The 25,793-nt window shown below is 44.6% G+C and overlaps 1 protein-coding gene across 1 annotated transcript in view; it reads left to right on the top strand.

Annotated features, from left to right (window-relative positions):
• LOC140455096 (cell adhesion molecule CEACAM6-like) overlaps nucleotides 1-25,793 on the top strand; it is a 245,173-nt gene that overhangs the window by 208,430 nt on the left and 10,950 nt on the right. Inside the window, exon 5 of the mRNA XM_072549758.1 lies at nucleotides 361-663. Coding sequence (XP_072405859.1) covers nucleotides 361-663 — 303 coding nt within the window. The remainder of the gene's footprint in view (nucleotides 1-360; nucleotides 664-25,793) is intronic.

The following is a 25,793-nucleotide window of genomic DNA, read 5'->3' as shown; positions in this document are numbered from 1 at the left end:
CTGCAATTTTTTTCACAGATCTGTTGTGTGTTTCTGTGTTGGTTGCTTTTTGAAAGTCCATGGACATCAGATCAACAGCAGTTTTTATAATTAACTCCTTCAAAACCATCCTGAATTAGTCAACACGTTTACCCATTAAAAAATCCATGTTGGTTCTTTATTCCGTCGCAAGTGTTTGTCTCATTTCAATGATGGTGGGGACAGAGTCAGGGTCAGGGTCCATGCAGTCCCAACAGCAGCTCTTGAGACCAGTTCAGTTTTTGCTGGTGTTTAGCATTGACTCTGGATTCAGTCATATCATCTGCTGTTGTTTCTTCAATGATTCTTCAATGTTTCTATTTAATATGCTTTCTATTTCAGATCCAGCTGAGATGGTTGTTATTGCAGGGGACTCTGTTCTATTTCCATCACCGGAAAAGGGACGACCAAACTCACAGACAGCCTGGACTTTTGTTACCCGCAATCATATGGAGATAATAAGATATGAAGCAACTCATATTACAATTTCTAAACCTGCACCTACATATGAAAAACGAATCTTGTACTATTCAGACATGCGGACCTTTGTGCTAACTCAGGTACGGGAAGATGACAGTGGAATCTATGAATACATTGACCTTTCTACGAAAACCCGCCTATTCACAGTGCACCTCCATGTGTATGGTAAGCACACTAAAAAGGTTTATTTGCTGAATAGAATATGGAGGTTTTGTTCCTTTCATTTCTCCCATCATAGTGTTATAGCATCACAGATGTCTACAGCTCAGAAGAAAAAGGTCCTTTAGCCCATTGAGTCTGCACTGGTCAAAATCTGTGCCTCTCCAAATTACTTCCAATTATATCTCCACTACAGAATGACCACCTATAATTTACTGGTTTATCCCTTGCTCAGTCCTTGAATAATGAACACACATTAACTGTCGTCCAGTCCTCTGACATCTCTCCTGCGGCCAGAGAGGAATTGAAAATTATTGCCAGCGCCCTTGCTATTTCCTCCCTTGCCTCACTCGACAACCCAGGATACATTTCATTTGGTCCTGGAGACTTATCTACTTTTAACCATTCCAGATAGTTGTTATGGGGTCTTTAACTTCCCTAATATTGACTGGGAATACTATAGTTTAAGTAGTTTAGATGGGTCAGTTTTTGTTCAATGCGTGCAGGAAGATTTTCTGACACAGTATGTAGACAGACCAACAAGGTGCAATGCCATATTGGGTTTGGTATTTGGGAATGAAACCGGCCAGGTGTTAGATTTGGAGGTAGGTGAGCACTTTTTGATGGAGACCATAATTTGGTTCTGTTTAAATAGCAATGGGCAGGGATAGAAATATACCACAGGGAAAGATATATAATGGTGGTGGTGGGGGTGGGGGGGGGGGGGGGGGAGGCAATTACGATACAATTAGGCAAGATTTAGGATGCATAGGATGGCGAAGGAAACTGCAGGGGATGGACATTCTTGAAATGTGGAGCTTATTCAAGGAACAGCTACTGCGGGTCCTAGATAAGTATATGCCTATCAGGCAGGGGAGTAATGGTCGAGAGAGAGAGTCATGGTTTACTAAAGAAATTGAAGCTCTTGATAGAAGGAAGAGGAAGGTTTATGTGAGGATGAGACGTGAAGGCTCAAATGGGGGTTTGAGAGTTATAAGTTAGCTGGAAAAGATCGAAAGAGAGGGCTAAAAAGAGGTAGGAGGGGTCATGAGAAGTTGTTGGTGGATAAGATCAAGGAAAACCCTAATGCCTTCTATAGATATATCAGGAATAAACGAATGACTAGAATAAGATTAGGGCTAATCAAGGATAGTAGTGGAAAGTTCTGTGTGGAATCTGAGGATATAGGAGAAGCACTTAATGAATACTTTTCGTCAGTTACATCAGGACAATTAAACAACTCACTGGAGAAGGAGATTCTACAAATATCCCCATCCTCAATGATGAAAGAGCCCAACACATGAGTGCAAAAGATAGGGCTGACAGCAACTTCACAGCAGCCGTAGTCAGAAGTGCCAAGTGGATGATCCATCTTGACCTCTTCCAGTTTCCAGCCAATTTGATTCACTCCATGTGAAATTAAGAAATGGTTGGAGACACTGGATATGCAAAGACTATGGGCCCTGGCAATTATACTGAAGATTTATGCTCCAGAACTTTCCGCTCCCCAAGCCAAGCTCTTGCAGTCCAGCTATAACACTGGCATCTACTCAATAATGGGGAAGATGTTGGATGATATTGGAAGATCTGAAAATCGATAAGACGCCAGGGCCGGATGGGATTTATCTTTGGATTCTGTGAGAAGCCAGGGAGGAGATTGCAGAACCTTTGGCTTCGATCTTTATGTCATCATTGTTGACAGGAGAATTGCCAGAAGATTGGAGGATCGCAAATGTTGTTTCCTTATTTAAGAAGAGGAGTTGGGACAGTACTGGTTAGCCTTACTTCAGTTGTGGGTAAGGTGTTGCAAAACGTTATAAGAGATAGGATTTATAATGATTTGGAAAGAAATAATTTGATTAGGGATAGTCAACACAGTTTTGTGAAGGATAGGTCGTGCCTTACTAACCTTACTGAGTGCTTCAAAAAGGTGACGAAACAGGTGGATGAAGGTAATCCAGTTGAATTGGTGTGTATGGACTTCAGTAAGGCTACTCCACACGGTAGGCTATTACACAAAATAAGGAGTTTCGGGATTGACGGTGATTTAGTGGTTTGGATCAGAAATTGGCTAGCTGAAAAAAGACAGAGGTTGGTGGTTGATGGGAAATGTTCATCCTGGTCAGTTACCCAGTGGTGTGTCACAAGGATCTGTTTTGGAGCCACTGCTGTTTGTCATTTTTATAAATGATTTGGAAGTGGGCGTAGAAGGATGGTGTGGGAAATAGAACCCACTTGCTTAAATAATTTCAGTCCGAGACAAACTCTGAAGGCGGGTGTCTACAGGGTAGGCACACCGATCTGTATGTAACATTGCAAGATATACAGTTCAGCTGAGTCTCTCGGTACTCCCCTTTTACCTTATTGGCTGAGCATGCAAAGTGTTGAATCCTATCACAAGCTCTAGCTTCACTCCTCCTCTATTTACTTCTCCCACTACTCTAAGCCTAAGGTCCCTTACTGTTGATTGTTTCTTGCCTTATTTGGCCTTGTACGTGACAAAGTGCAGGTGTTAGCTCGGCTGTTTTACCACAAAGTTTGACCATTTCACCACATCCCTCTGTGGTGTGTTATTAGTGTGCATCCACCTTCACCTCAAGCTGTGTACATGCTTGCTAAATCAACACTTCTTCCCCACACTGAGCCTCATAACCTCTGATTGTGGTTTTCTGCAGGAGCAAGAAACAGCTACTTGTAGCTGTTTATGCAAGCATATCTAGCTTAACCTACACCCCCCCTCATGATTCAGCCTTGTGATATTTGCAGAAACAACATTTGCAAGTATCTCTCACAATCCCCCCTCATTTTTTTTAATTGTTGTCTTCTGCATTTCCCTCATATGTCACCCCCAAATTTTGCAAGCATCATCCCTGAGACTTCATCCATCTTGGTCTCACTCATCCCCACATTGTTCAAAAGGTAGAGTTCCTCTGCCTGATTACCTTTTAGGGGCATCTGTTTTGCCAAGGCTGTCTCAATCAGCCGTTGGATTAGTCCCCGTATACAAGATATGATCCAACAGCCAATTGCTACCAGTACCCCTGCTACCACTATCAGGGAGGTAAGGATGGAGACTACTACTCCCTTCCATTTCCCAAACCATGATTCCAGCCATCCCGTGAGTGATGCGTCTACTCCTGAATTCTCAGCCAGCTCTTCCGCTAAGATGGTCAATCCTCGCAAGGCACCAGTGATTGACCGGTCAGGTGCTGTATTATTTGGAATAAAAGTACAGCAGCTCCCTCCTAACATCACGCATACACCCCCTTTTTCAGCTAAGATCATATCTAAGGCCATTCTGTTTTCCCAAGCCATTCTACTGGTTGCATCAAGCTGTTCTACTATGCCTTTGACTGCATCCCTAGTGTAATTGATGAATCTTTGCTGATTATAGAAAATATAGTTTATCCAATCCACATTCTTGTTAACCATTACCCACCAGAAGAGAGCCAACTCAAAGTCTGCTGCAATCTGGTGGCGAGCCTTGGACTCATGCGGTACCCCTCTAGGAACTCCTGTAGAGTTTAGATAAATCCTATCATCAAAGGAGGTGACTGATAATGATCTTTTTCTCCTTCCCCTTTTTGTTTCTATCTTCTCCTTTTCAAATGCCAAGGTGAATGGGATTGCTAATTGTACAATTGCACATATCCCTCTCCAATCTAGAGGTAGGGTGGGTCTCAATATTTTGCCTCCACAGTACCACCACAGATTCGCTGGACATTCTGAATTTCTGTACATCATTTCAGCTCCCCCAAGTCTCGGACCGATTTGTACCTTGTCTACGTACACACGACGTGTGATTTCCGACTGCGGCTGAAAACATGGGGGAGCTTTTAAGTCTTTCTTCTCCAAGGGAGGAAACATTAGGGATAGGGAGGTACAGTTCCTATCATTCCGTGCAGTCTTATCCTGATACAGGGCTATCATACATTTCATGCCCTTCCTGTCGCGCTTGCATCCGAGCGGAAAGGGAACCACCTGGGCCACTGGTCTACCAGAGGCACATGCATAGCAGTTGCTCTTATTCAGACTTTTTACACTATACTTTACCCATTCAATCCAGGCATTTGCATCCCCGTATCCAGTTTCTATTTCGATTGTCTGTTTCAAGTCCTTCACCTCTATAATTTTTACCACCTTAGGGTCATTGGGAGGGGTGTAAGGTTGTATCTTATTATCCAGTAGTTCTGCCCATTTTCCTTTTCCTACGCTAATTCGGACACAACAGCCCGAGAAATCCTTTCCGTTTGCTTTCATTTCTATCCCAAGTGTTTCATTTAATTGTATCTGATAGGTACCCTGCCCTTCGTACCATGTGGTTTTCTTTATCGTTAAGTATATTGGGTTACACATTTTATCGGACAATCAAGGGCTGGTAGGAAGGGGCCCGGTGTACTGTGACAAGTTGATTAATCCAAATATCACCCCCAAGGCCATCCCTGCAGGACTTAGGATGTATCTCTGAGCTGCTGTACTATCTCTGATTATCTACATCCCCACAATTTGCTAAACTGCATGCGGATTATCAGACTCAGGGACCATTAATAACACATATGAAGACGATGTTTGACAAAATCCCAATACTAAGAGAGCTAGTATCGTAATCCTAAGCATCCCCGACATTCTAAAAATCGTGCTGAAGCACCGAGAGACTTAATGTACAATCTTACAGAAATAATCCCGCACTCGCGTCGCCACTGTATAATCAGTTACTCAAAGTCTCTTAAGTCTGAGTTTCAGTGGTTGTTGCATTGATTCGGCTGTCCAGACTTCTTTCTAAACCACGGATTCCACTGGACCCTTAATCCTGGTGTAGTGATTCCAACCTTTCTCCGCCGTCCTTATCACCGTTTTGGTCGTCAAAAGAGCCTGGTATGGTCCTTCCCAGTCCAATTGCAATTTAGTCTCTGTCCATGATTTAACTAGGACCCAATCTCCCAGTCGGATCGGATGAACAGCGAATTCAAGGGGCAGAATCTGTGCCAATAAACCCTCTTTCCTGAGGAAAGACAAAGAAGAGGACAAGCCCAGTATATACTTTAACAACAAATCTTTAGCTTCTGGGACTGGCAGTGGCCAGAGGATATGCCTCCACCCATCCGGATAAATGATCGACTATTACCAACATACAGTCTTCCCACTCGGGCTAATTCGGTATAATCTACCTGGATGCTCTGGACTGGTCTTAGCCCAGGTTGTCTCCCTCCTGGCACTTGTTTTCTTAACACTTTCTTGTTTACTTTTTTACATATTATGTATCTCACACATATCTGTTTGGCTATCGTATATAACCTTTGCATCCATATTTCCTTAAGACTAAATCACACATTGCTTGCACTCCCCAATGACTCCCCTGATGGAGGACAGCCATAATCTCTCGCATCATCATTTTATTCAACATTTCCCTCCCATCGGGTAACATCCAGCACCCATTCACTGTCTTTGCAGCTCCTAAATCTTGTAGTTCCTTTTCCTCCTTTGCAGTAAACAACGAGGTACCCTGAAGATCTGGAATTGTAGGTATTAGGGAGTATATCATTGCCCCCTGTGGATTCAAGGCTGCTTCTTTAGCTACCTCATCGGCCAGTCTATTTCCCCTTACTTCCGGTTCATTCCCCTTCTGATGTCCGTTTATATGAACTACCGCTATTTCTCTCGGGAGTAACATGGATTCCAGCACTTGTTTCATCAATTCCTCATGTGCTAGTCCTTTTCCTCTGCTCTTTATTAGTCCTCTTCCTTGCCAAAGTTTTCCGAAGGTATGTACCACTCCAAATGTATATTTGGAGACTACTTACACCGTTCCTTGTTTTCTAAGGCTCTAAGAGCTCTTTCTCGGGCATAGAGTTCACAAGTTTGGGCTGACCAGCCATTAGGCAGTCTTTCAGCCTCAATAACGTTTCCCTCTATCCCGTCTACTACAGCATTTCCATTGTGTCTTTTACCCTCAATCACCCGGGAGGACCCGTCGATAAACAACCAAGCTCCCACATGCAACGGTACATCCCTTAAGTCCATCTTTAGTCTGATATTCAATAATATCAAGGTAGTCATGTTCTGGATTGTCAAGGGCCACCCCGCCACAGAAATGGCGCTGGATTCAAGCAACTGTCTGTGACTAACACAAGGTCATTCTGCTCTATTAAGATTGTCTCATATTTCAAGATCCTAGAGTCTGTGAGCCATCGTCCTGCTTTCTGATTTAGTATGGTCCGTACCTGACGTGGGGCGCTGACTATTAAGGCTCCCCCAAAAGTAAGTTTCCGACTCTCCTCGACCAATAAGGCTGTTGCTGCCACTGCCTGCACATAATCCGGCCAGTAATGTAGCTTTCCATTCTTTAATTAACAATGAATCAATGCAGTCATGTTTTAAATTAACCATGAATCAGTATGACAGGTCACTGAGAATGCGTGGAGGAATCCTGCTAATTAGTATTGATTCAGGCTAACACAATTGATTTATTATAAATATTAATTATTATTTATATATATTATATAATTCAAGGTGGAAATCCAACAGGTGACTAAACATTTTAAAAACTCTAATTACACAGTTCTGTTTGTTTACCAGTCACTTGTGACTTCTCATTCTGTTTCTGTAATTGTTTTGCTCGAGCACATTCATTTTTAAGAATCACAACGGATTTCATAGCACCATTTGCAGTTAATTCATTCCCCAATTTGGTGGCAGTACTTGTCATGACCGCAAAACTGATTCTTCGTGCCTCTCATCACAAAACTGTCGCCATAATCCAATGAACTCTTTTGTTCCCGCTGCCTTGGGCTTAGAATTTAAGGATGACCTTGCTGCCCCCGTATCGACGAGAGCCATTCCCCCCGACTTTAGAGGCATTTGTGTGGCCAAAGCTGTTTCAATCAACCTTTGGATTAACCCTGGTGCGCAAGGTAGGATATGGCATCCTACTGCGATTAGTACTCCCACCACTACGATCAAGGAAGTAAGGACTGAAACCACCACACCCTTCCACTTTCCAAACCACAATTCTAGCCACCCGGTGAATGATGTGCTGACTCCTGAATATTCAGCTAGTTCTTCAGCTAGTGTTGTTAGACCTTGCAGGGCTCGAGTAATAGACCCATTTGGGGCTGTGTTATTTGGAATAAAGGTACAACAGCTTCCTCCTAACATTACACACACTCCCCCTTTTTCTGCTAGGATCACATCTAGGGCCATTCTATTCTCCCAGGCCATTCTGCTGGTTGCATCAAGTTGTTCGGCTCTAGTGTAATTAATGAACCTTTGCTGATTATAGAAAATATTGTTTAATCAATCCACATTTTTGTTGACTGTTACCCACCAGAAGAGGGCTGATTCAAAGCCTGCCGTGATCTGGTTATGAGCCTTGAACTCATCGGGTACCCCTCTTGGGACTCCTATAGAGTCTAGATATACCTGATCATCAAACAAAGTACCCAATAGTGATCTCTTACTTTGTCCCCCTTCCTTTACTATCTCTTTCTTTTCAAATGCCAGAGTGAACGGAATTGCCAATTGTACAATTGCACACGTGCCCCTCCAATTTGGAGGTAGGGTGGGTCTCAATATTTTCCCTCCGCAGTACCACCACAGATCCGCTTGGGGAATCCTTAATGCTGAGTAGTTCCCTCCCTTTTCCATCACATACTCAATCTCGGTACATGATTTCAGCTCCCCCAAATATCTTGACCGATCTGTTCCTTGCCTGTTTACACACGATGTGTGATTTCCGACCACAGCAGAAAACATGGGGGGCGTCTTTAAGCCTTCCTTCTTTAAAGGAGGGAACTTTAATAGAAGTGGCATACAATCTTTATTACTCCATGCATCATCCTGCTACAGGGCTATCATGCATGTCATGCCCTCTCCTATCTCGCTTCCACCCGAGCGGAAAGAGGTCTACTTGGGCCATTGGTCTCCCAGAGGCACATGCAGAACAATTGCTTTTATTCAAACTTTTCACAGTGTACTTTACCCATTCAACCCAGGCATTTGTATCCCCATATCCTGTTTCTACTTCATGGTCTGCTTTAAGTCCTTTACCTCTACAATTTTTATCACTTTAGGGTCAGAATAAGGGACTCTACTATTCCTTTCTCCTACTCGGGTTCTGTCTTTCACCTGTATTTTAAAACAACATCCCAGGAAATTCTTCCCGTCTGCTTTCATCTCTATTCCAAATATTTGGTCTAATTGGACCTGATAGGTTTCTCCCCCTAAAACTGCTTCATACCATGAGGTTTTCTTTATTGTTAAATATATTGGGTTACACTTTTTACCGGGATAGCCAAGAGCTGGCCAGAAAAGGCCTTGGTGTACTGTAACAAGTGGATTAATCAAGAGATCACCTCTAAGGTCTTCCTGCCTCCGCCTTTCTTTATCCCAAAGATATCCCTTACACTTCTCTCTCTGGGACACTGTCATCCCGTTAGTCTTATTCCATGCCCGCCCTTTTGGGGGCATTTTCATAGAACCTAAGATGTATCTCTGAGTTACTGTATTGCCTTTGATCTCTTACATCTCCACAATCCACCAGGCTGTCGGTATCTGTTTCTATGACTTTTGGATTTGTACTTTCTGGAACCGTTATCACTAAGTAAGACGACCACACTATAGCCTGACAGAATCCTAAGACTAGAAAAGCTAATATAGTGTACCTAAACATTCTTCCCATTCGACAGTGGTATTGAACATAGAACATAGAACATTACAGTGCAGTACAGGCCCTTCGGCCCTCGATGTTGCGCCGCCCTGTCATACTAATCTGAAGCCCATCCCACCTACATTATTCCATGTACGTCCATTTACCTGTCCAATGACGACTTAAATGCACTTAAACTTGGCAAAGCATTCCATACCCTTACTACTCTCTGAGTAAAGAAACTACCTCTGACATCTGTCTTATACCTATCTCCACTCACTTTAAAGTCGCGTCCCCTTGTGTTTCCCGTCCCCATAGTTGGAAAAAGGCTCTCCCTGTCCACCCTATCTAACCCTGTCATTATCTTATATGTGTCTATTAAGTCACCTCTCAACCTTCTTCTCTCTAACGAGAACAGCCTCAAGGCCCTCAGCCTTTCCTCGTCAGACATTCCTTCCATACCAGGCAACATCCTAGTAAATCTCCTCTGCACCTTTTTCAAAGCTTCCACATCCTTCTTATAATGCGGTGACCAAAACTGTACACAATACTCCAAGTGTGGCCATACCAGAGCTTTGTACAGCTGCAGCATAACCTCCTGGTTCCGGAACTCAATCCCTCTATTAATAAAGGCCAAAACACTGTATGCCTTGTTAACAACCCTGTCAATCTGGGTGGCAACTTTCAGGGATCTGTGTACAGGGACACCGAGATCTCTCTGTTCATCTGCACTCCCAAGAGTCCAAACATTAGCCCAGTACTTTGCATTCCGATTACTCTGGCCAAAGTGTATCACCTCACACTTGTCCACATTAAACTCCATTTGCCACCTCTCAGCCCAGCTCTGCATCCTATCTGTGTCTCTCTGCAACCTACTACATCCTTTCTCACTAGCCACAACTCCACCGACCTTAGTGTCATCCGCAAATTTACTAACCCACCCTTCTAAGCCCTCATCAGGTCATTTATAAAAATGACGAACAGCAGTGAACTCAACACCGACCCTTGCGGTACGCCGCTAGTAACTGGACACCAAGATGAACATGTTCCATCAACTCCAACACTCTGTTTTCTTTCAGCAAGCCAATTACTGATCCAAACTGCTATGTCTCCTATAATCCCATTCATCCGCATTTTGTATAATTGCCTACTGTGGGGAACCTTATCGAACGCCTTGCTGAAATCCATATACACCACATCAACCGGTTTACTCTCATCTACCTCTCAAAAAAGTCAATAAGGTTTGTTAGGCATGACCTACTCTTCATAAAGCCGTGCTGACTGTCCCTGATCAGATTATTCTTTTCTAGATGGTTATAAATCCTATCTCTTCTCACCTTTTCCAACACTTCACCAACAACTGAAGTGAGACTCACTGGTCTGTAATTACCAAGGTTGTCTCTACTACCCTTTTTGAACAAGGGAACCACATTTGCTATCCTCCAGTCCTCAGGCACTAATCCTTTAGACAATGATGATTTGAAGATCAATGCCAAAGTTTTGGTGGTCTCTTCCCTTGCTTCCCAGAGGATCCTAGGATAGATCCCATCCAGCCCAGGGGACTTGTCTATTTTCACACTCTGCAGTATTTCTAATACCTCTTCCTTGTGAACCTCAATCTCTTCTAGTCTAGATGCAAGTATCTCTGTATCTTCCTCGCCAACATTTTCATTTTCTATAGTAAACACTGTCTTAAAATATTTATTTAGTGCTTCCCCTATCTCCTCTGACTCCACACACAACTTCCCACTATTATCTTTAATTGGCCCTAATTTAACTCTTGACATTCTTTTATTCCTGACTACCCTATGGAAAGCCTTAGGGTTAACCCTGATCCTATCCACCAACAACTTCTCATGTCTCCTCTTGGCTCTTCTGCAATCTCTTTTTCGGTGTTTCCTGACTTCCTTGTAACGCTCAAGTGCCCTAACTGAGCTTTCACATTTTGTCCTAACATAAGCCTTCTTCTTGACCAGGGATTCCACTTCCTTAGTAAACCACAGCTCACGTGTTCTATATCTTCCTCCCTGCCTGACAGGTACATACTTATCTCGGACACATAGGAGCTTTTCCTTGAATAAGCTCCACATTTTTAATGTGCTCATCCCCTGCAGTTTCCTTCCCCATTCTACGCTTCCTAAATCTTTCCTAATTGCATCGTAATTTCCCTTGCCCCAGCTGTAACTCTTGCTCAGTGGAGTACACCTATCCCTTTCCATCACTAAAGTAAACTTGACAGAATTGTGATCGCTGTCTCCAAAGAGCTCACCCACTTCCAAATCTAACACCTGGCCAGACTTGTTACCCAGTACTAAATCTAAAGTGGCTTCGCCCCTTGTTGGCCTGTCTACATACTGTGTCAAGAAGCCCTCCTGCACACACTGGACAAAAACCGACCCATCTATAGTACTCGTACTGTAGTGATCCCAGTCAATATTTGGATAGTTGAAGCCCCCCATGACAACTACTATGCCTCTCTCACTCCTATCGAGAATCATCTTTGCTATCCTTTCCTCTACATCTCTGGGACTATTCGGAGGCCTATAGAAAACTCCCAGCATGGTGACTTCTCCTTTCCTGTTTCTAACCTCAGCCCATACTCCCTCAGTTAACGAGTCCCCAAACATCCTTTCTACAACTGTAATATTGGAATTGCCTGGCCCTTCTCTGCATTCAGGGCTGGCTTTACTCTCCCCACTGCGCGGTTCAGATGTGTCCTTTCAAGGATTCCTACCAGTCGCCCAAGGGAGCGGACACGAAACCGCTCCTCAACTGGGAACGAGACACGTCTTCTCAGTGTCCAGGGCCAGCCACTCTCTCCCGGAGATAGAAGATCTCCCGGACTAGCCCCCAATTGTGGGAAATAGAACCCACTTGCTTAAATAATTTCAGTCCAAGGCAATCTCTGAAGCAGCAGTTTAATTTATTAATGCTCTTGCAAGGCAGGTGTCTACAGGGTAGGCACACCGATCTGTATGTTACATTGCAAGATATACAGTTCAGCTGAGTCTCTCGGTACTCCCCTTTTACCTTATTGGCTTAGCATGCAAAGCGTCAAATCCTATCACAAGGTCCAGCTTCACTCCTCCTCTGTTTACTTCTCCCACTACTCTAAGCCTGTCGTCCGTTACTCTTGTTTGTTTCTTGCCTTATTTGTCCTTGTACGTGACAAAGTGCAGGTGTTAGCTTGACTGTTTTACCACATCCCTCTGTGGTCTATTATTAGTGTGCATTCCCCTTCACTGCAAGCTGTGTACATGCTGGCTAAATCAATACTTCTTCCCCACACTGAGCCTTATGACCTCTGATTGTGGTTTTCTCAGAAGCAAGAAACAGCTACTCGTAGCTGTTTGTGCAAGCATATCTAGCTTACCCTCATGATCCAGCCTTGTGCTTTTTGCAGAAACAACAACATTTGCAAGCGTCTCTCACAATGGGTTAGTAAATTTGCAGATGACACTAAGGTAGGCAGAGTTGTGGATAGTGCTGAAGGATGTTGTGGGTTACAGAGGGACATAGATTTTGTAGGCCTCAATCAGGTCCCCCCTCAACCGCCTTCTTTCCAGTGAAAATAATCCTAATCTATTCAACATCTCCTCATAGCTAGCACCCTTCGTACCAGGCAACATCCTGGTGAACCTCCTCTGCACACTCTCCAATGCATTCACATCCTTTTGGAAATGTCACAACCAGAAATGTATGCAGTGTTCCAAATGTGGCCGAACCAAAGTCTTAAACAATTGTAACATGACCTGCCAACTCTTGTACTCATTACCCTGTCCGATGAAGGAAAGCATGCCATTTTTTTCTTGACCACTCTACTGACCTGCGTTGCCACTTTCAGGGAACAATGGACCTGAACACCCAGGTCTGTACATCAATTTTCCCAGGACTTTTTCATTTACTGTATGGTTTGCTCTGGAATTGCATCTTCCAAAATGCATCACCTCACATTTGTCCGGACTGAACTCCATCTGCCATTTCTCTGCCCAACTCTCCAATCTATCTATATTCTGCTGTATTCTCTGACAGTCCCCTTCACTATCTGCTACTCCATCAATCTTACTGTCATTTGCAAACTTGCTAATGAGGTAACCTACACCTTCCTCAAATCATTTATGTATATCGCAAACAACTGTGGTCCCAGATAATCTCTTGAACATTGTCCTGTACAGGTAAAGGTGGAACCTGTCAAAAAGTTGCCGTAAAAAGTTGTGTGTGTGGCAGTGTATATGTGTACTACTTGGAGACTTACCCCACAAAGGCAGCAGCAGCAACAGCCTTGTTGTTGCTGTCCAGTCCGGCTGCCCCAGAGAGGGGGTGGAGCAGGATGGTGGGGTGCATGGGAGGAGCAGGCGGTGGGGGGTGGGGGGGGGAAGAACGCTGGGGGGCAGTGTTGGATGGGGCTTGAGGTCAGAATGGGGGCTGTGTTGGATGGGGTGGGGTGGGAGGGAGGCGGTGTTGGACGGGGTTGAGGGATGGGCTGGGGGCGGTGTTGGACAGTGTTGGGGTGGGCGGGGGTGGTGTCGGATGGAGTTGGGGGATGGGCAGGGAGACGGTGTTGGATGGTGTTGGGGTGTGGGCGGGGGCGGTGTTGGACAGAGTTGGATGGGCTGGGGGCGGTGTTGGACGGGGTTGGGGATGGGCGGGGGCGGTGTTGGATGGGGTTGGGGCAGGTGGGGGGTGGTGTTTGATGGGATTGGGGTGTGGGCAGGGGCCGGTGTTGGACAGGGCGGGGGCGGTGTTGGATGGCGGGGGATGGGTGGAGGGGGCGGTGTTGGGGTGGGTGGGGGCGGTGTTGGACAGAGTTGGTGGATGGGTGGGGGGACGGTGTTGGATGGTGTTGGGGGTGGGCGGGGGCGGTATTGGATGGAGTTGGGGTGTGGGGGGGTGGTGTTGGACGGGGTTGGGGTACAGGCAGGGTGCAGTGCTGGACAGGGTTGGAGGGGGTGAGTGGGAGGGTGGTGTTGGATGGGTTTGGGGGGCGGGTGGTGCGGGCGGGGGGCAGTGTTGGACGGGGTTGGGGTGTGGGCAGGGGGGTGGTGTTGGACTGGGTTGGGGCAAGAAGGGGGCGGTGTTGGATGGGGCTGGGGTGTGGGCGGGGGGGCGATGTTGGACAGTATTGGGGTGAGGGCAGGAGGGCAGTGTTGGACTGGGTTGGGGTGAGAAGGGGGCAATGTTGGACGGGGTTGGGGTGCGAGCAGGGGGGGCAGTGTTGGATGGAGTTGGAGCGAGAAGGGGGCAGTGTTGGGTGGGTTTGCGGAGGGTAGTGATGTAGGATAGTGTTGCCATTTCTAGACCTCATTTTCCCAGGAACATACCTCTGCTGAACTCTGATCAACCTCTTTCAAAGCCTCCCACATATTGAATGTGGATTTCCCTTCAAACAGCTGCTTCCAATCTACATTCCCCAGCTCCTGCCGAATTTTATATTGTTGGCCTTCTCCCAATTTAACACTCTTCCCTTAGGACTATTCTTGTCTTTAGAACATAGAACATAAAACAATACAGCGCAGAACAGGCCCTTCGGCCCTTGATGTTGCGCCGACCTGTGAACTATTCTTAGCTCATCCCTCTACACTATCCCAAAATCATCCATGTGCTTATCTAACAATTGTTTAAATCTCCCTAATGTGGATGAGTTGACTACGTTAGCAGGTCGGGCATTCCATGCCCTTACCACTCTCTGTGTCAAGAAACTGCCTCTGGTATCTGTCTTAAATCTATCACCCCTCAATTTGCAGTTATGCCCTCTCGTAGAAGCTGACATCATCATCCTAAGAAAATGTCTTTCACTGTTTACCCTATCTAATCCTCTGATCATCTTGTATGTCTCAATCAAATCCCCTCTCAGCCTTCTTCTTTCCAATGAGAACAGACCCAAGTCTCTCGGCCTTTCCTTATAAGACCTTCCCTCCAGACCAGCATTCTATGCATCCTAATTCTTGCCTAATCACATTATAATTGCCCTTGCCCTATCGATAACTCTTGACCTGTGGCATGTACCTATCCATCGCTAAACTAACATAACTGAATTATGGTCACTCTCTCCAAAGCTCACCTATCACTAAATCAAACACCTGGCCTGGTTCATTACCAAGCACCAGATCCAGTGGGGCCTCCCCTCTTGTTGGCTCTTCAACATACTGTGTCAGGATACCCTCCTGCACACATTGGACAAAAACTGATCCATCTGACGTACTAGAGCTATTACATTTCCAGTCAATGTTGGGGAAGTTAAAGTCCCTCATAATGACACACTTCCTTTCATTCCTACTCAGAATAATTTTGCTAATCCTCTCTTCCACCTTCCTGGAACTCTGCGGAGGCCTATAAAAAACTCCAAGCTGTGTGACCTCTCCTCTCCTGTTTTTAACCTCAGCTCATACTACCTCAGTAGATGAGCCCTCATCAAAAATTCTCTCAGGCACAACCACTGACTCACCGCTCCCGGTGCAAAGTCCCACCCTTCGAGTTGCTGCTGCCACAGAAAAACAGAGAAAAAAAGTTATCCATGAGTATCCTAAAACTTATGGAATTGTGATTACTATTCCCAAAGTCATTTCCCATTGAAACTTCAATCACCTGGCCGGGCTCATTTCCTAACACCATGTCCAGTATGGCCCATTCATGAGTTAGACTACTTACATAACTGCTCTTGAAAACCCTCCTGGATGCTCCTTACAAATTTTGCTCTATCTAACCCTCTAACACTGTGAACCCCAGTCAATGTTGGGAAAATTAAAATCTCCTATCACCACCACCCTGTTGCTCCACCATCTTTCTATCATCTCTCTACATATTTGTACTCTATCTCATGTTCACTGTTGGGAGGCCTGTCGTACAGACTCAACATTGTCACCACACCCTTCCTATTTGGAAGCTAAAAAGCAGGATGAGCAGAGTACTAATTTCAGGATTACTACTAGTGCCACATGCTGGTGAAGAACAGGGAGTGAGTGCAGCTAATCATGTGGTTGCAGGGCTGGTAGAGGACGGAGGGCTTCAGATTCGTAGATCATTGGGCACCTTTTGGGAACGTGGGACGTGTGCATGAAGGATGGGTTACACTTAAACTGGCGGGCCACCAATATACTGGGAGGGTGATTTGCTGGAGCATTCCAGGAGAGTTTAAACTAGTTTGGCAGGGGAATGGAACCAGAGCTACAGATCAGAGGACAGCGTAATTGTTGAACGGGCAGAAGTAGAATGCAGAGAGTCTGTTAGGAAAAATACATAGTTGATAGGGCAAAGGGATGGATTAAAGTGTGTCTGTTTCAATGCAAGAATAAGAGTGATGAACTTAGAGCATGGATCAGTACTTGGAACTACGATGTTGTGGCCATAATGGAGACACGGATTTCACAGGGGAGGAATGGTTGCTGGATGTTCCAGGGTTTAGATCTTTTAAAAAGATCAGAGAGGGGAGTAAAAGAGGAGTGGGAGTAGCATTGTTAATTAGAGAGTGCCTAATATAGCTGTAAAAAGGAGCTATTTGAGGAGGATTTGTCTACTGAGTCAGGATGGGTGGAGGTCTGTAATATGAAAAGAGCAGTCACTTTATTGGGTGTTTTTATAGACCCCCATGAGCAGCAGAGAGATTGAAGAAGATTGGAAAGAAGCTGAAACAGAGTTGTTGTTGTGGGTGACTTCAACATGCCCAATATTTATTGGAACCTCCTTAGTGCAGATGAAGCCGATTTTGTTCGATGTGTCCAGAAGTCCTGACTCAATATATAGATAGGCTGACTAGGGGGGAAATGATATTGGATTTGGTGCTTGGCAACGAGCCAGGCCAAGTGTCAGATCTCTCAGTGGGAGAAGATTTTGGTAACAGTGACCACATCTGCCTCACCTTTGCCATAGACATGGAGAGGGAAAGGAACAGTATGGGCAGTTAATTAATTGAGGGAGGGGAAATTATCCTGCGATTAGACTGAAGCTGTGGAGTATAAATTGGGAACAATTGTTCTACAGGAAATAAGTAACAGAAATGTGGAGTCTGTTTAAGGAGCACTTCTTATGAGTGTTAGATAACTTTGTCCCCCTGAGACAGGCAAGGAATGGTAAGATAAAAGAGCCTTGGATGACAAGAGAAGAGGAGCTTTTCGTCAAAAGGAAGAAGGAAGCTTACTTAAGATTGAGGAAGCAGCTTTCTGGCACTGCTTGAGAGGATTACAGGGTAGCTAGGAAAGAACTCAAAAATGGCCTGAGGAGCGCTAGGAAGGAACGTGACAAAGCCTTGGCAGGAAGGATTAGGGAAAACCCAAAGGTGTTCCACACAAACGTGAGGAATACAACAATGTTCAAAGACAGGGTAAGGCCAAACAGGGGAGGGAACCTGTGCCTGGAGTCTGAAGATGTAGGGAAGGCTCTAAATGAGTTTTTGCTTCAGTATTCACTATAGAGAGGGACCTCGAAGATAATGAGAACACCGTTGACCAGGTTAATAGGTTTGAATAGATTGATATTAAGGAAGTGGATGTGTTGGAAATTCTGGGAAGCATCAAGATAGATAAGTCCCCAGGCCCGTACCAGATACATCCAAGGCTACTATGGAATGTGAGGACTGAGATTGCCGAGCCTCTGGTCATGGTCTTTGCATCCTCACCCTCCACGGGAGTAGTACTGACTGATTGGAGGGAGGTGAATGTCGTTCCTTTGTTCAAAAAAGGAAATTGGGAAATCCCTGGGAATTACAGAGCAGTCAGTCTTAATCTGTGGTAAGCAAGTTACTGGAAAGGATTCTGAGAGATATGATTTATAACTATTTGGAACAACATAGGTTGATTAAAAACAGTCAGCATGGCTTTGTGCCCGAAATATTGATTTTCCTGCTCCTTGGATGCTGCCTGACCTGCTGTGCTTTTTCAGCACCACTCTAATCTAGACTCTGGTTTCCAGCATCTGCAGTCCTCACTTTTGCCTATGGCTTTGTGAGGGGCAGGTCATGCCTCACAAGCCTGAATGAGTTTTCTGAGGATGTGACGAGACAAGTTGACAAAGGTCGAGCAGTTGATGTGATGTATATGGATATCAATAAGGCATTTGATAAGCTCATTCTGCATGATAGGCTCATTCAGAAAGTTAGGAGGTATGAGATACAGGGAAATTTGGCTGTCTGGATACAGAATTGGCTGGCCGAAAGAAGACAGTGAGTGGTAGTGGATGGAAAGTATTCTGCCTGGAGGTCAGTGACCAGTGGTGTCCCAAAGGGATCTGTTCTTGGGCTTCTGCTGTTTGTAGTTTTTTTATAAATGATTTGGATGAAGAAGTGGAAGGGTGGGTTAGTAAGTTTGCTGATGACACAAAAGTTAGTGGTGTTGTAGATAGTGTCAATGGCTGTTGCAGGCTGCAAGAAGAAATTGACAGGATGCAGAGCTGGGCTGAGAAGTGACAGATGGAGTTCAACTGGGATAAATACGAAGTGATTCATTTTGGAAGGTTGAATTTGAATGCTGAATACAAGGATAAAGACAGGATTCTTCGCAGTGTGGAGGAACAGCGGCATCTTGTGGTCCATGTACATAGATTCCTCAAAGTTGCCACCCAAGTTGAGAGTTGAAAAATGTGGTGCTGGAAAAACACAGCAGGCCAGGCAGCATCCGAGGAGCAGGAGAATCGACGTTTCGGGCATAAGCCCTTCTTTAGGAATTCCATCCCAATGAAGAGCTTTTGCCCAAAACGTCGATTTTACTGCTCCTCGGATGCTGCCTGAACTGCTGTGCTCTTCCAGCACCACTAATCCAGAATCTGGTTTCCAGCATCTGCAGTCATTGTTTTTACCTGATTGGAGGGCTTGTCTTATGAAGAGAGGTTGAATGAGCTTGGGCTTTTCATGCTGGAGAGAAGAAGGAAGAGAGTGACTTGATAGATGTGTACAAGGTAATGAGAGGCATAGATAGTGTAGATAGCCAGAGACCTTTCCCAAGGGCAGAAATGGCTGTCATGAGGTGTCATAATTTTAAGGTGATTGGAGGAGGCTTTGGAGAGATGTCATAGGTCAGTTCTTTACGCAAAGAATGGTGGGTTCATAGAATGCAATGACAATAGTCATAGTCGAGTCAGAGACATTGGAGAGATTTATGTGTCTGCTGGACAAGCACATGGATAGCAGTAAATTGAGGGGTGTGCAGGTTAGATTGAGTTTATATGAAGATAAATGCTCGGTGCAACGTTGTGAGCTGAAGGGCCTATGCTGTGCTGTTCTATCTTCTATCTATAATATAAGCAGGGGAGATGAGATGGGATGCAGATAGGGTGAAGGAGGGTGGAGAGGGGAGAGAAGGAGGGGGTGATAGAAGTGAAAGAGGGGCAGAACAGTTTGAAGGAGGGGAGATAGGGGTCAAGGAAAAGAAAATGAGGGAGAAGAAAGAGTAAGGTGGGTTAGTGGTATTAGCAGTGGACTATTAATCCAGAAACTCAACTAAAGTTCTGGGATCCCGAGTTCTAATCCCACCATGGCAGATGGTGGAATTTGAATTAGGAACCTACTGTATAATTATTAACGATTGTCAGAAAAACCCATCTGGTTCACTAATGTCCTTCAGGGAAGGAAGTCTGCCACCCTCACCTGGTTTGGCCTAGATGTGACTCAATTGAGCACTCTCAATTGTCCTCTGCAATGGTCTAGCAAGCCATTCAGTTTTGCTAATCACTATGAAGTCTCAAAGAAATGAAACTGGACAGATCACCTGGCATCAACCTGGGCACTGGAATAGACAATGGAAACAGCCCTGTTAACCCTGCAACATCCTTTTTACTAACATCTGGAGGTGGGTGAGGTCTAGTGCCAGTTTAGGACTAGTCAAGCAACAGCCTGACATAGTCATACTCACGGAATCATACCTTACTGACAGTGTCTCAGATATCATGATCACTATCCCTGGATACATCTTGTCCCACTGGCAGCATATCCAGAAGCTGTGGCAGCATAGTAGTATACAGTTGAGAGGGAGTTGTGGTTTGGGAATCCTTGACATTAACTCTGGATTACATGAAGTGGCTTCAGATTAAACATGGGCAAGGAAACCCCCTGCTGATTACCATGTACTGTCCTCCCTCAGCTGATGAATCGGTGCTCCTCCATTTGAACAACATTTAGAGGAAGCACTGAGGATGGAAAGAGCACAAATTGTACTCTGGGTGGGGATTTCAATATCCACGACCAAGAGTGGCTCAACAACAATATTACTGATGGAGCTGGTTGGTTTGTAAAGGACATAACTGCTAGGCTAGGTCTGTGGCAGATGGTGAGGGAACCAACAAGAGGGAAGAATGTACTTGACCTCATCCTTACCAATCTGCCAGCTACAATACATCTGTCCATGACAGTATTGGTAAGAGAGACCACCGCATAGCCCTTGTGGAGATGAAGACCTGCCTTCACATTGAGAATAATTTCCATTGTGTTGTGTGGTGCTATCACTGTGCTAAATGGGACAGACTTTGTACAGATCTAGCACCTCAAGAGTGGGTACCCATGAGACACCAATCCCTGTGGCACCCCACTAGTTACTGCTTGCCAGTTTGAAAAGATAGGTAAAAACAATGACTGCAGGTGCTGGAAACTAGAGTTTAGATTAGGGTGGTGCTGGAAAAGCACAGCAGGTCAGGCAGCATCTGAGGAGCAGTAAAATCGACGTTTCGGGCAAAAGCCCTTCATCAGGAATACCAATTTGAAAAGAACCCATTAATTCCTACTCTTTGTTTTCTCTGTACCAACCAGTTTTCTATCCATCTCAATACACTTCCCCCATCCCATGTGCTTTAATTTTGCACAATCATCTCTTTTCTGGGACTTTGTCAAACACTTTCTACAAGTCCAAATATACGCACATTGACTGGCTCCCCCTTTTCAACTTTAGTAATTACATCTTTATAGATTTCCAACAGATTTATCAAGCATGATTTCCCCTACATAAATCCATGCTGACTTTGTCTGATCCTACCACTGCTTTCTAAATGCTCCGCTATCAAGAACTTGATAATATATTTGAGAATTCTCCCCACTACTGATATTAGGCTTACTGGTGTATAATTCCTTAGTTTCTCTCTACCTCTCTTTTTGAACACTAGAGTAACATTAACTACCCTGCAATCTGCAGGGATTCTTCCAGAGTTTGTAGAATCCTGGATGTTGACCACCAATGCATCCATTATTTCTGGAGTCACTTTGTGAAGTAATCTGGGATGTAGATTATCAGGCCCCTCAATCCCTTAAATTTTCCCAGCACCATTTCTCTACTAATATCAATCTCCCTCAGTTCTTCTCACTAAATCTCACATTTTCCAACATTCCTGGTATCTGATTTGTGTCTTGTTTTGTGAAAACAGAGCCAAATTATATATTCAGTTGCTCAGTCATTTCTTTGTCCCCTATTATACTTTCTCCCATTTGTGTCTGTAGGCGACCTACAATTTGTCTTTACTAATCTCTTTCTCTTCACATACCTATTAGAAACTCTTAGTGTCAGTCTTTATATTCCCTGCAAGCTTACTCTCGTACTGATTTTCTCCTCCTTAATCAATCCCTTAGTCATTCTTTGCTGAATTTTAAACTGCTCCCTACCCTCAGTCTTGTTGTTTATCTTGCGAAATCTGTATGCTTCATCCTTGGAGCAGGTACTATCTCTGATTTCCTTTTGTAGTCCATGGATTGGCTATCTTAGCCATTTGGGTCACTTATCCCAAATGGGTCTCGCACAACTAGATTGACAATGCTTCCCTTCTCATTACGCAGTACTCAGTCTAAGATGGCCTGTCCTCCAGTTGGTTCCTCCAAGAACACCATCCCGTATATACATCAAGAATTCTTTCTCTATAGCATTGTGGGTAATTTGGTTGTGCACATTAAAATCACCCAAAATCACCGATATTCCTTTATCACACACATTTCTAATTTCCTGTTCAATGCCATTGCCAACATCACCACTGCAGTTTGGGGGTCTATATATGACACCCACTATTTTTTTTTATGCCTTGGTGTTTTTCAATTCAACCCATACAGACTCCACATTGTCAGAGCTAATATCCGTTCTCCATATTGTGAGAAAGCTTTTGAAGCGCTGCTCCTTCATCAGATGAAGTGAAGGTAAACACACAGGCACAGAATTTATAGGGGGAGAGATCATTGCAAGATAATTCTGGATAACTAAAAGTGTCAAAAGATAGTGCAAATTGTGTGAGCAGTGTGCCAGCAGGTGATCTTTGCAGGTGATCAGAAGTTACAAATGGTGTGAGTAATGTGTCAATAGCTGAAAAGCAAGTGAATGAATGACCTATGATCCAATTAATTAAGGCAGTGAGATAATTATTAAAAATAGGATGAGACAAAGCAAGTGGCCAGAATAACATGATAGTGAGAAGAATTCTATAACAAGGGTTTAACCAAAGTAACAAGTCATCCAAAACTGTACAAACTAGTAAAAGTAGAGAGATCATAACAAGTTCTGAGTATGAGTCTGCAGGGAGTAGTTGGAGGGCATAGCCGCAGCACAGAGTGAATATAAAACTCACTAAGCTCGGGAGTAGCAGCCAAGCCTTCAGGGTGCAGTCAGAGGGTGGAGCAGCAGCACAGCGTGAGTATAAAACTCACTGAGATTGGGAGTCACAGCCTAGCCTTCAGGGAGCAGTCAGAGGGCTGAGCAGCAACACACAGAACAAAGAAAATTTACAGTCTAGGAACAGGCCCTTCAGCCCTCCAAGCCTGAGCTGATCCAAATGCACTGTCTAAACGTATAGCCCAGTTCCTAAGCATCTGTATCCCTCTGCTCCCCACTTACTCATGCATCTGTCCAGATGTACCTTAAATGAATCTACCATGCCTGCCTCTGCTACCTCTGCTGGCAACGTGTTCCAGGCACCTATCACCCTCTATGTAAAGTACGTGCTGCGTATATCCACCTTAAACATTTCACCTCTCACCTTGAACGCATGACCTCTCATTATTAAATCCCTCACTCTAGGAAAAGCTTATCTCTTTCCACGCTGTCTATACCCTTCATGATTTTGTAGACCTCAATCAGTTCCCCCTCAATCTCTTTTTTTCTAATGAAAGCAATCCTAACCTATTCAACCTCTCTTCATAGCTAACACCTTCTATACCAGGCAACTTCCTCGTAAACCTTCCCTGCGCCCTCTTCAAAGTATTCAAATCCTTTTGGTAATGTGGCAACCAGAACTGTACATAGTATCCGAAATTCGGCCAAACCAATGTCTTGTACTATTTTAATATGACCTGCCAGCTCTTATACTCAGTACCCTGTCTGATGAAGGCAAGCATACCATATGCCTTCTTGACCACTCTATCCACCTGTGCAGACACCTTCAGGATGCAATGAACCTGAACTCCCAGATCTCTCTACTCACCAACTTTTTCAAGGCTTTTCCGTTTACAGTATAGTTCGTTCTAGAATTAGACTTCCCAAAATGCATCCCCTCACACTTGCCTGGATTGAACTCCATCTGCCACTTCTCTGCCCAACTCTCCAGTCTGTCTATATTCTCCTGTATTCTTTGACAGTCTCTGCTACTCCACCAATCTTTGTGTCATTTGCAAACTTACTGATCAGACCAACAATGCCCACTTCCAGGTCATTTATGTATATCACATACAACATTGGTCCCAGTACTGATCCATAGAACACCGCTGGTCACCTTTCTCCATTTTGAGAAACTCCCTTCAACTACTACTCTCTGTCCCCTGTTACTCAACCAGTTCTTTATCCACCAGCTAGAACACACTGCACACCATGTGACTTCACTTTCTCCATTAGCTCACCATGGGAAACCTTATCAAACGCCTTACTAAGATTAGATTACTTACAGTGTGGAAACAGGCCTTTTGGCCCAACAAGTCCACACCGACCCGCAACTCACCCGTTCCCGTACATTTACCCCTTTACCTAACACTAGGGGCAATTTAGCATGGCCAATTCACCTGACCTGCACATCTTTCGACTGTGGGAGGAAACCGGAGCACCCGGAAGAAACCCACGCAGACACGGAGAGAATGCACAAATTCCACACAGTCAGTCGCCTGAGTCGGGAATTGAACCCGGGTCTCTAAAGTCCATGTATATGACATGTATAGGCCTTCCTTCATCTATCAACTTGAACTCTGTTAAGGTGGTAAGGCACGATCTCCCCTGCACAAAATCATGTTGCCTATCACTGATAAGCCCATTCTTTTCTAAATATAAATAGATCCTATCCCTCAGTACCCTCTCCAGCAACTTTCCCACCACTTGACGTCAGGCTCACTGGTCTATCCTTACCTGGAATATCCCTACTACCCTTATTGTACAGGGGGACAACAGGGTGAATATAAATTAACTGAACTCTGGAATTGCAGTCTAGCCTTCAGGGAGCAGTCAGAGGGTGGAGCAGCAGCACAGAGAGAATATAAAACTAACTGAGCTCTGGAAGCGCACCCTAGCCCTCAAGGAACAGTCGGAGGATGGAGCAGCAACACACAGTGAATATAAAACTCACTGAGTTTGGGATACATTGTCGCTGCAAAAATAATGAGTGATATTAGAGGGAAGCTGTGATCTGATTGGCTGGTGGCAAATCATTTAATTTGAAAAAGAATGCAGCAACAAAGTATTAATAAATTAGACCATAAAACATAAGACATAGGAGTGTATGATGCGGGAGCTGGCAATTCCCATTATGAGTTGCAGTAACCACATCTGAAGCAGGTGTTAGTTGCTCAAGGAACTTCAGCTCAGAGATAATGTGCTGGAACCTGAGCTTCAAACACTGTGACATATCTTGGAGGTGGAGAAGTACTTGGATGCTTTGTTTCAGGAGGTGGTCACAACTGGTAAATAAAGTACATCAAATTCAGTCAGAGATCAGGGATTGCAAGTGAGGCAGGTAGGTGTATCCTGAATTCAGGAACTGAGGAGCCTCAGCTCTTGACTTTGTCCAACAGGCATGAGGTACTTGCTCCCTGTGAGGATGAGGAAAAGGAGGAGAGCCAGCTGACCACTGCACCATCATACAGAAGGCTATGCAAGGGGCGAGGGGAGCAAAAAAAAACAGTTAAGGAATTCTGTAATTAGGGGGTTTGATATCATCATTTGCAAGCAGGATTGAGAGTCATGCATGGTGTGTTGCCTGCCTGGTGAGGGATATCTCTGATCAACTTGAAAGGATATTAGAGAGAGAGCAGGAAGATTCAGTTGTTGTAGTACATGTTGGGACAAACAACACAGACACAGTTAGAAGGAAGAGCTGTTTGTGAATTATTCAGCACAAGGTACAAAATTAAGGAACAGGTCCTGGAGGATTATCATCTCTGAATTTCTACCTGAACCATGTGAAACTTGGCTTAGAGATAAGAAAATAAGGGAAGTAAACACATGGCTAAAGGAGTGTGTGGGAAAGAGGGGTTCCATTTCATGGGACATTGGCATCAGTTTAGGAACAGGAGTAATCTGTACCATTGGTACGGTCTCCACTTGAACCGATCTGGAACGAGTGT

The sequence above is a fragment of the Chiloscyllium punctatum genome, chromosome 30, assembly GCF_047496795.1.
Source record: "Chiloscyllium punctatum isolate Juve2018m chromosome 30, sChiPun1.3, whole genome shotgun sequence".
Classification (NCBI taxonomy): Eukaryota; Metazoa; Chordata; class Chondrichthyes; order Orectolobiformes; family Hemiscylliidae; genus Chiloscyllium; species Chiloscyllium punctatum.
The sequence above is the reverse complement of the archived record's forward strand: the minus strand, read 5'-3'. Positions and strand labels throughout refer to the sequence as shown.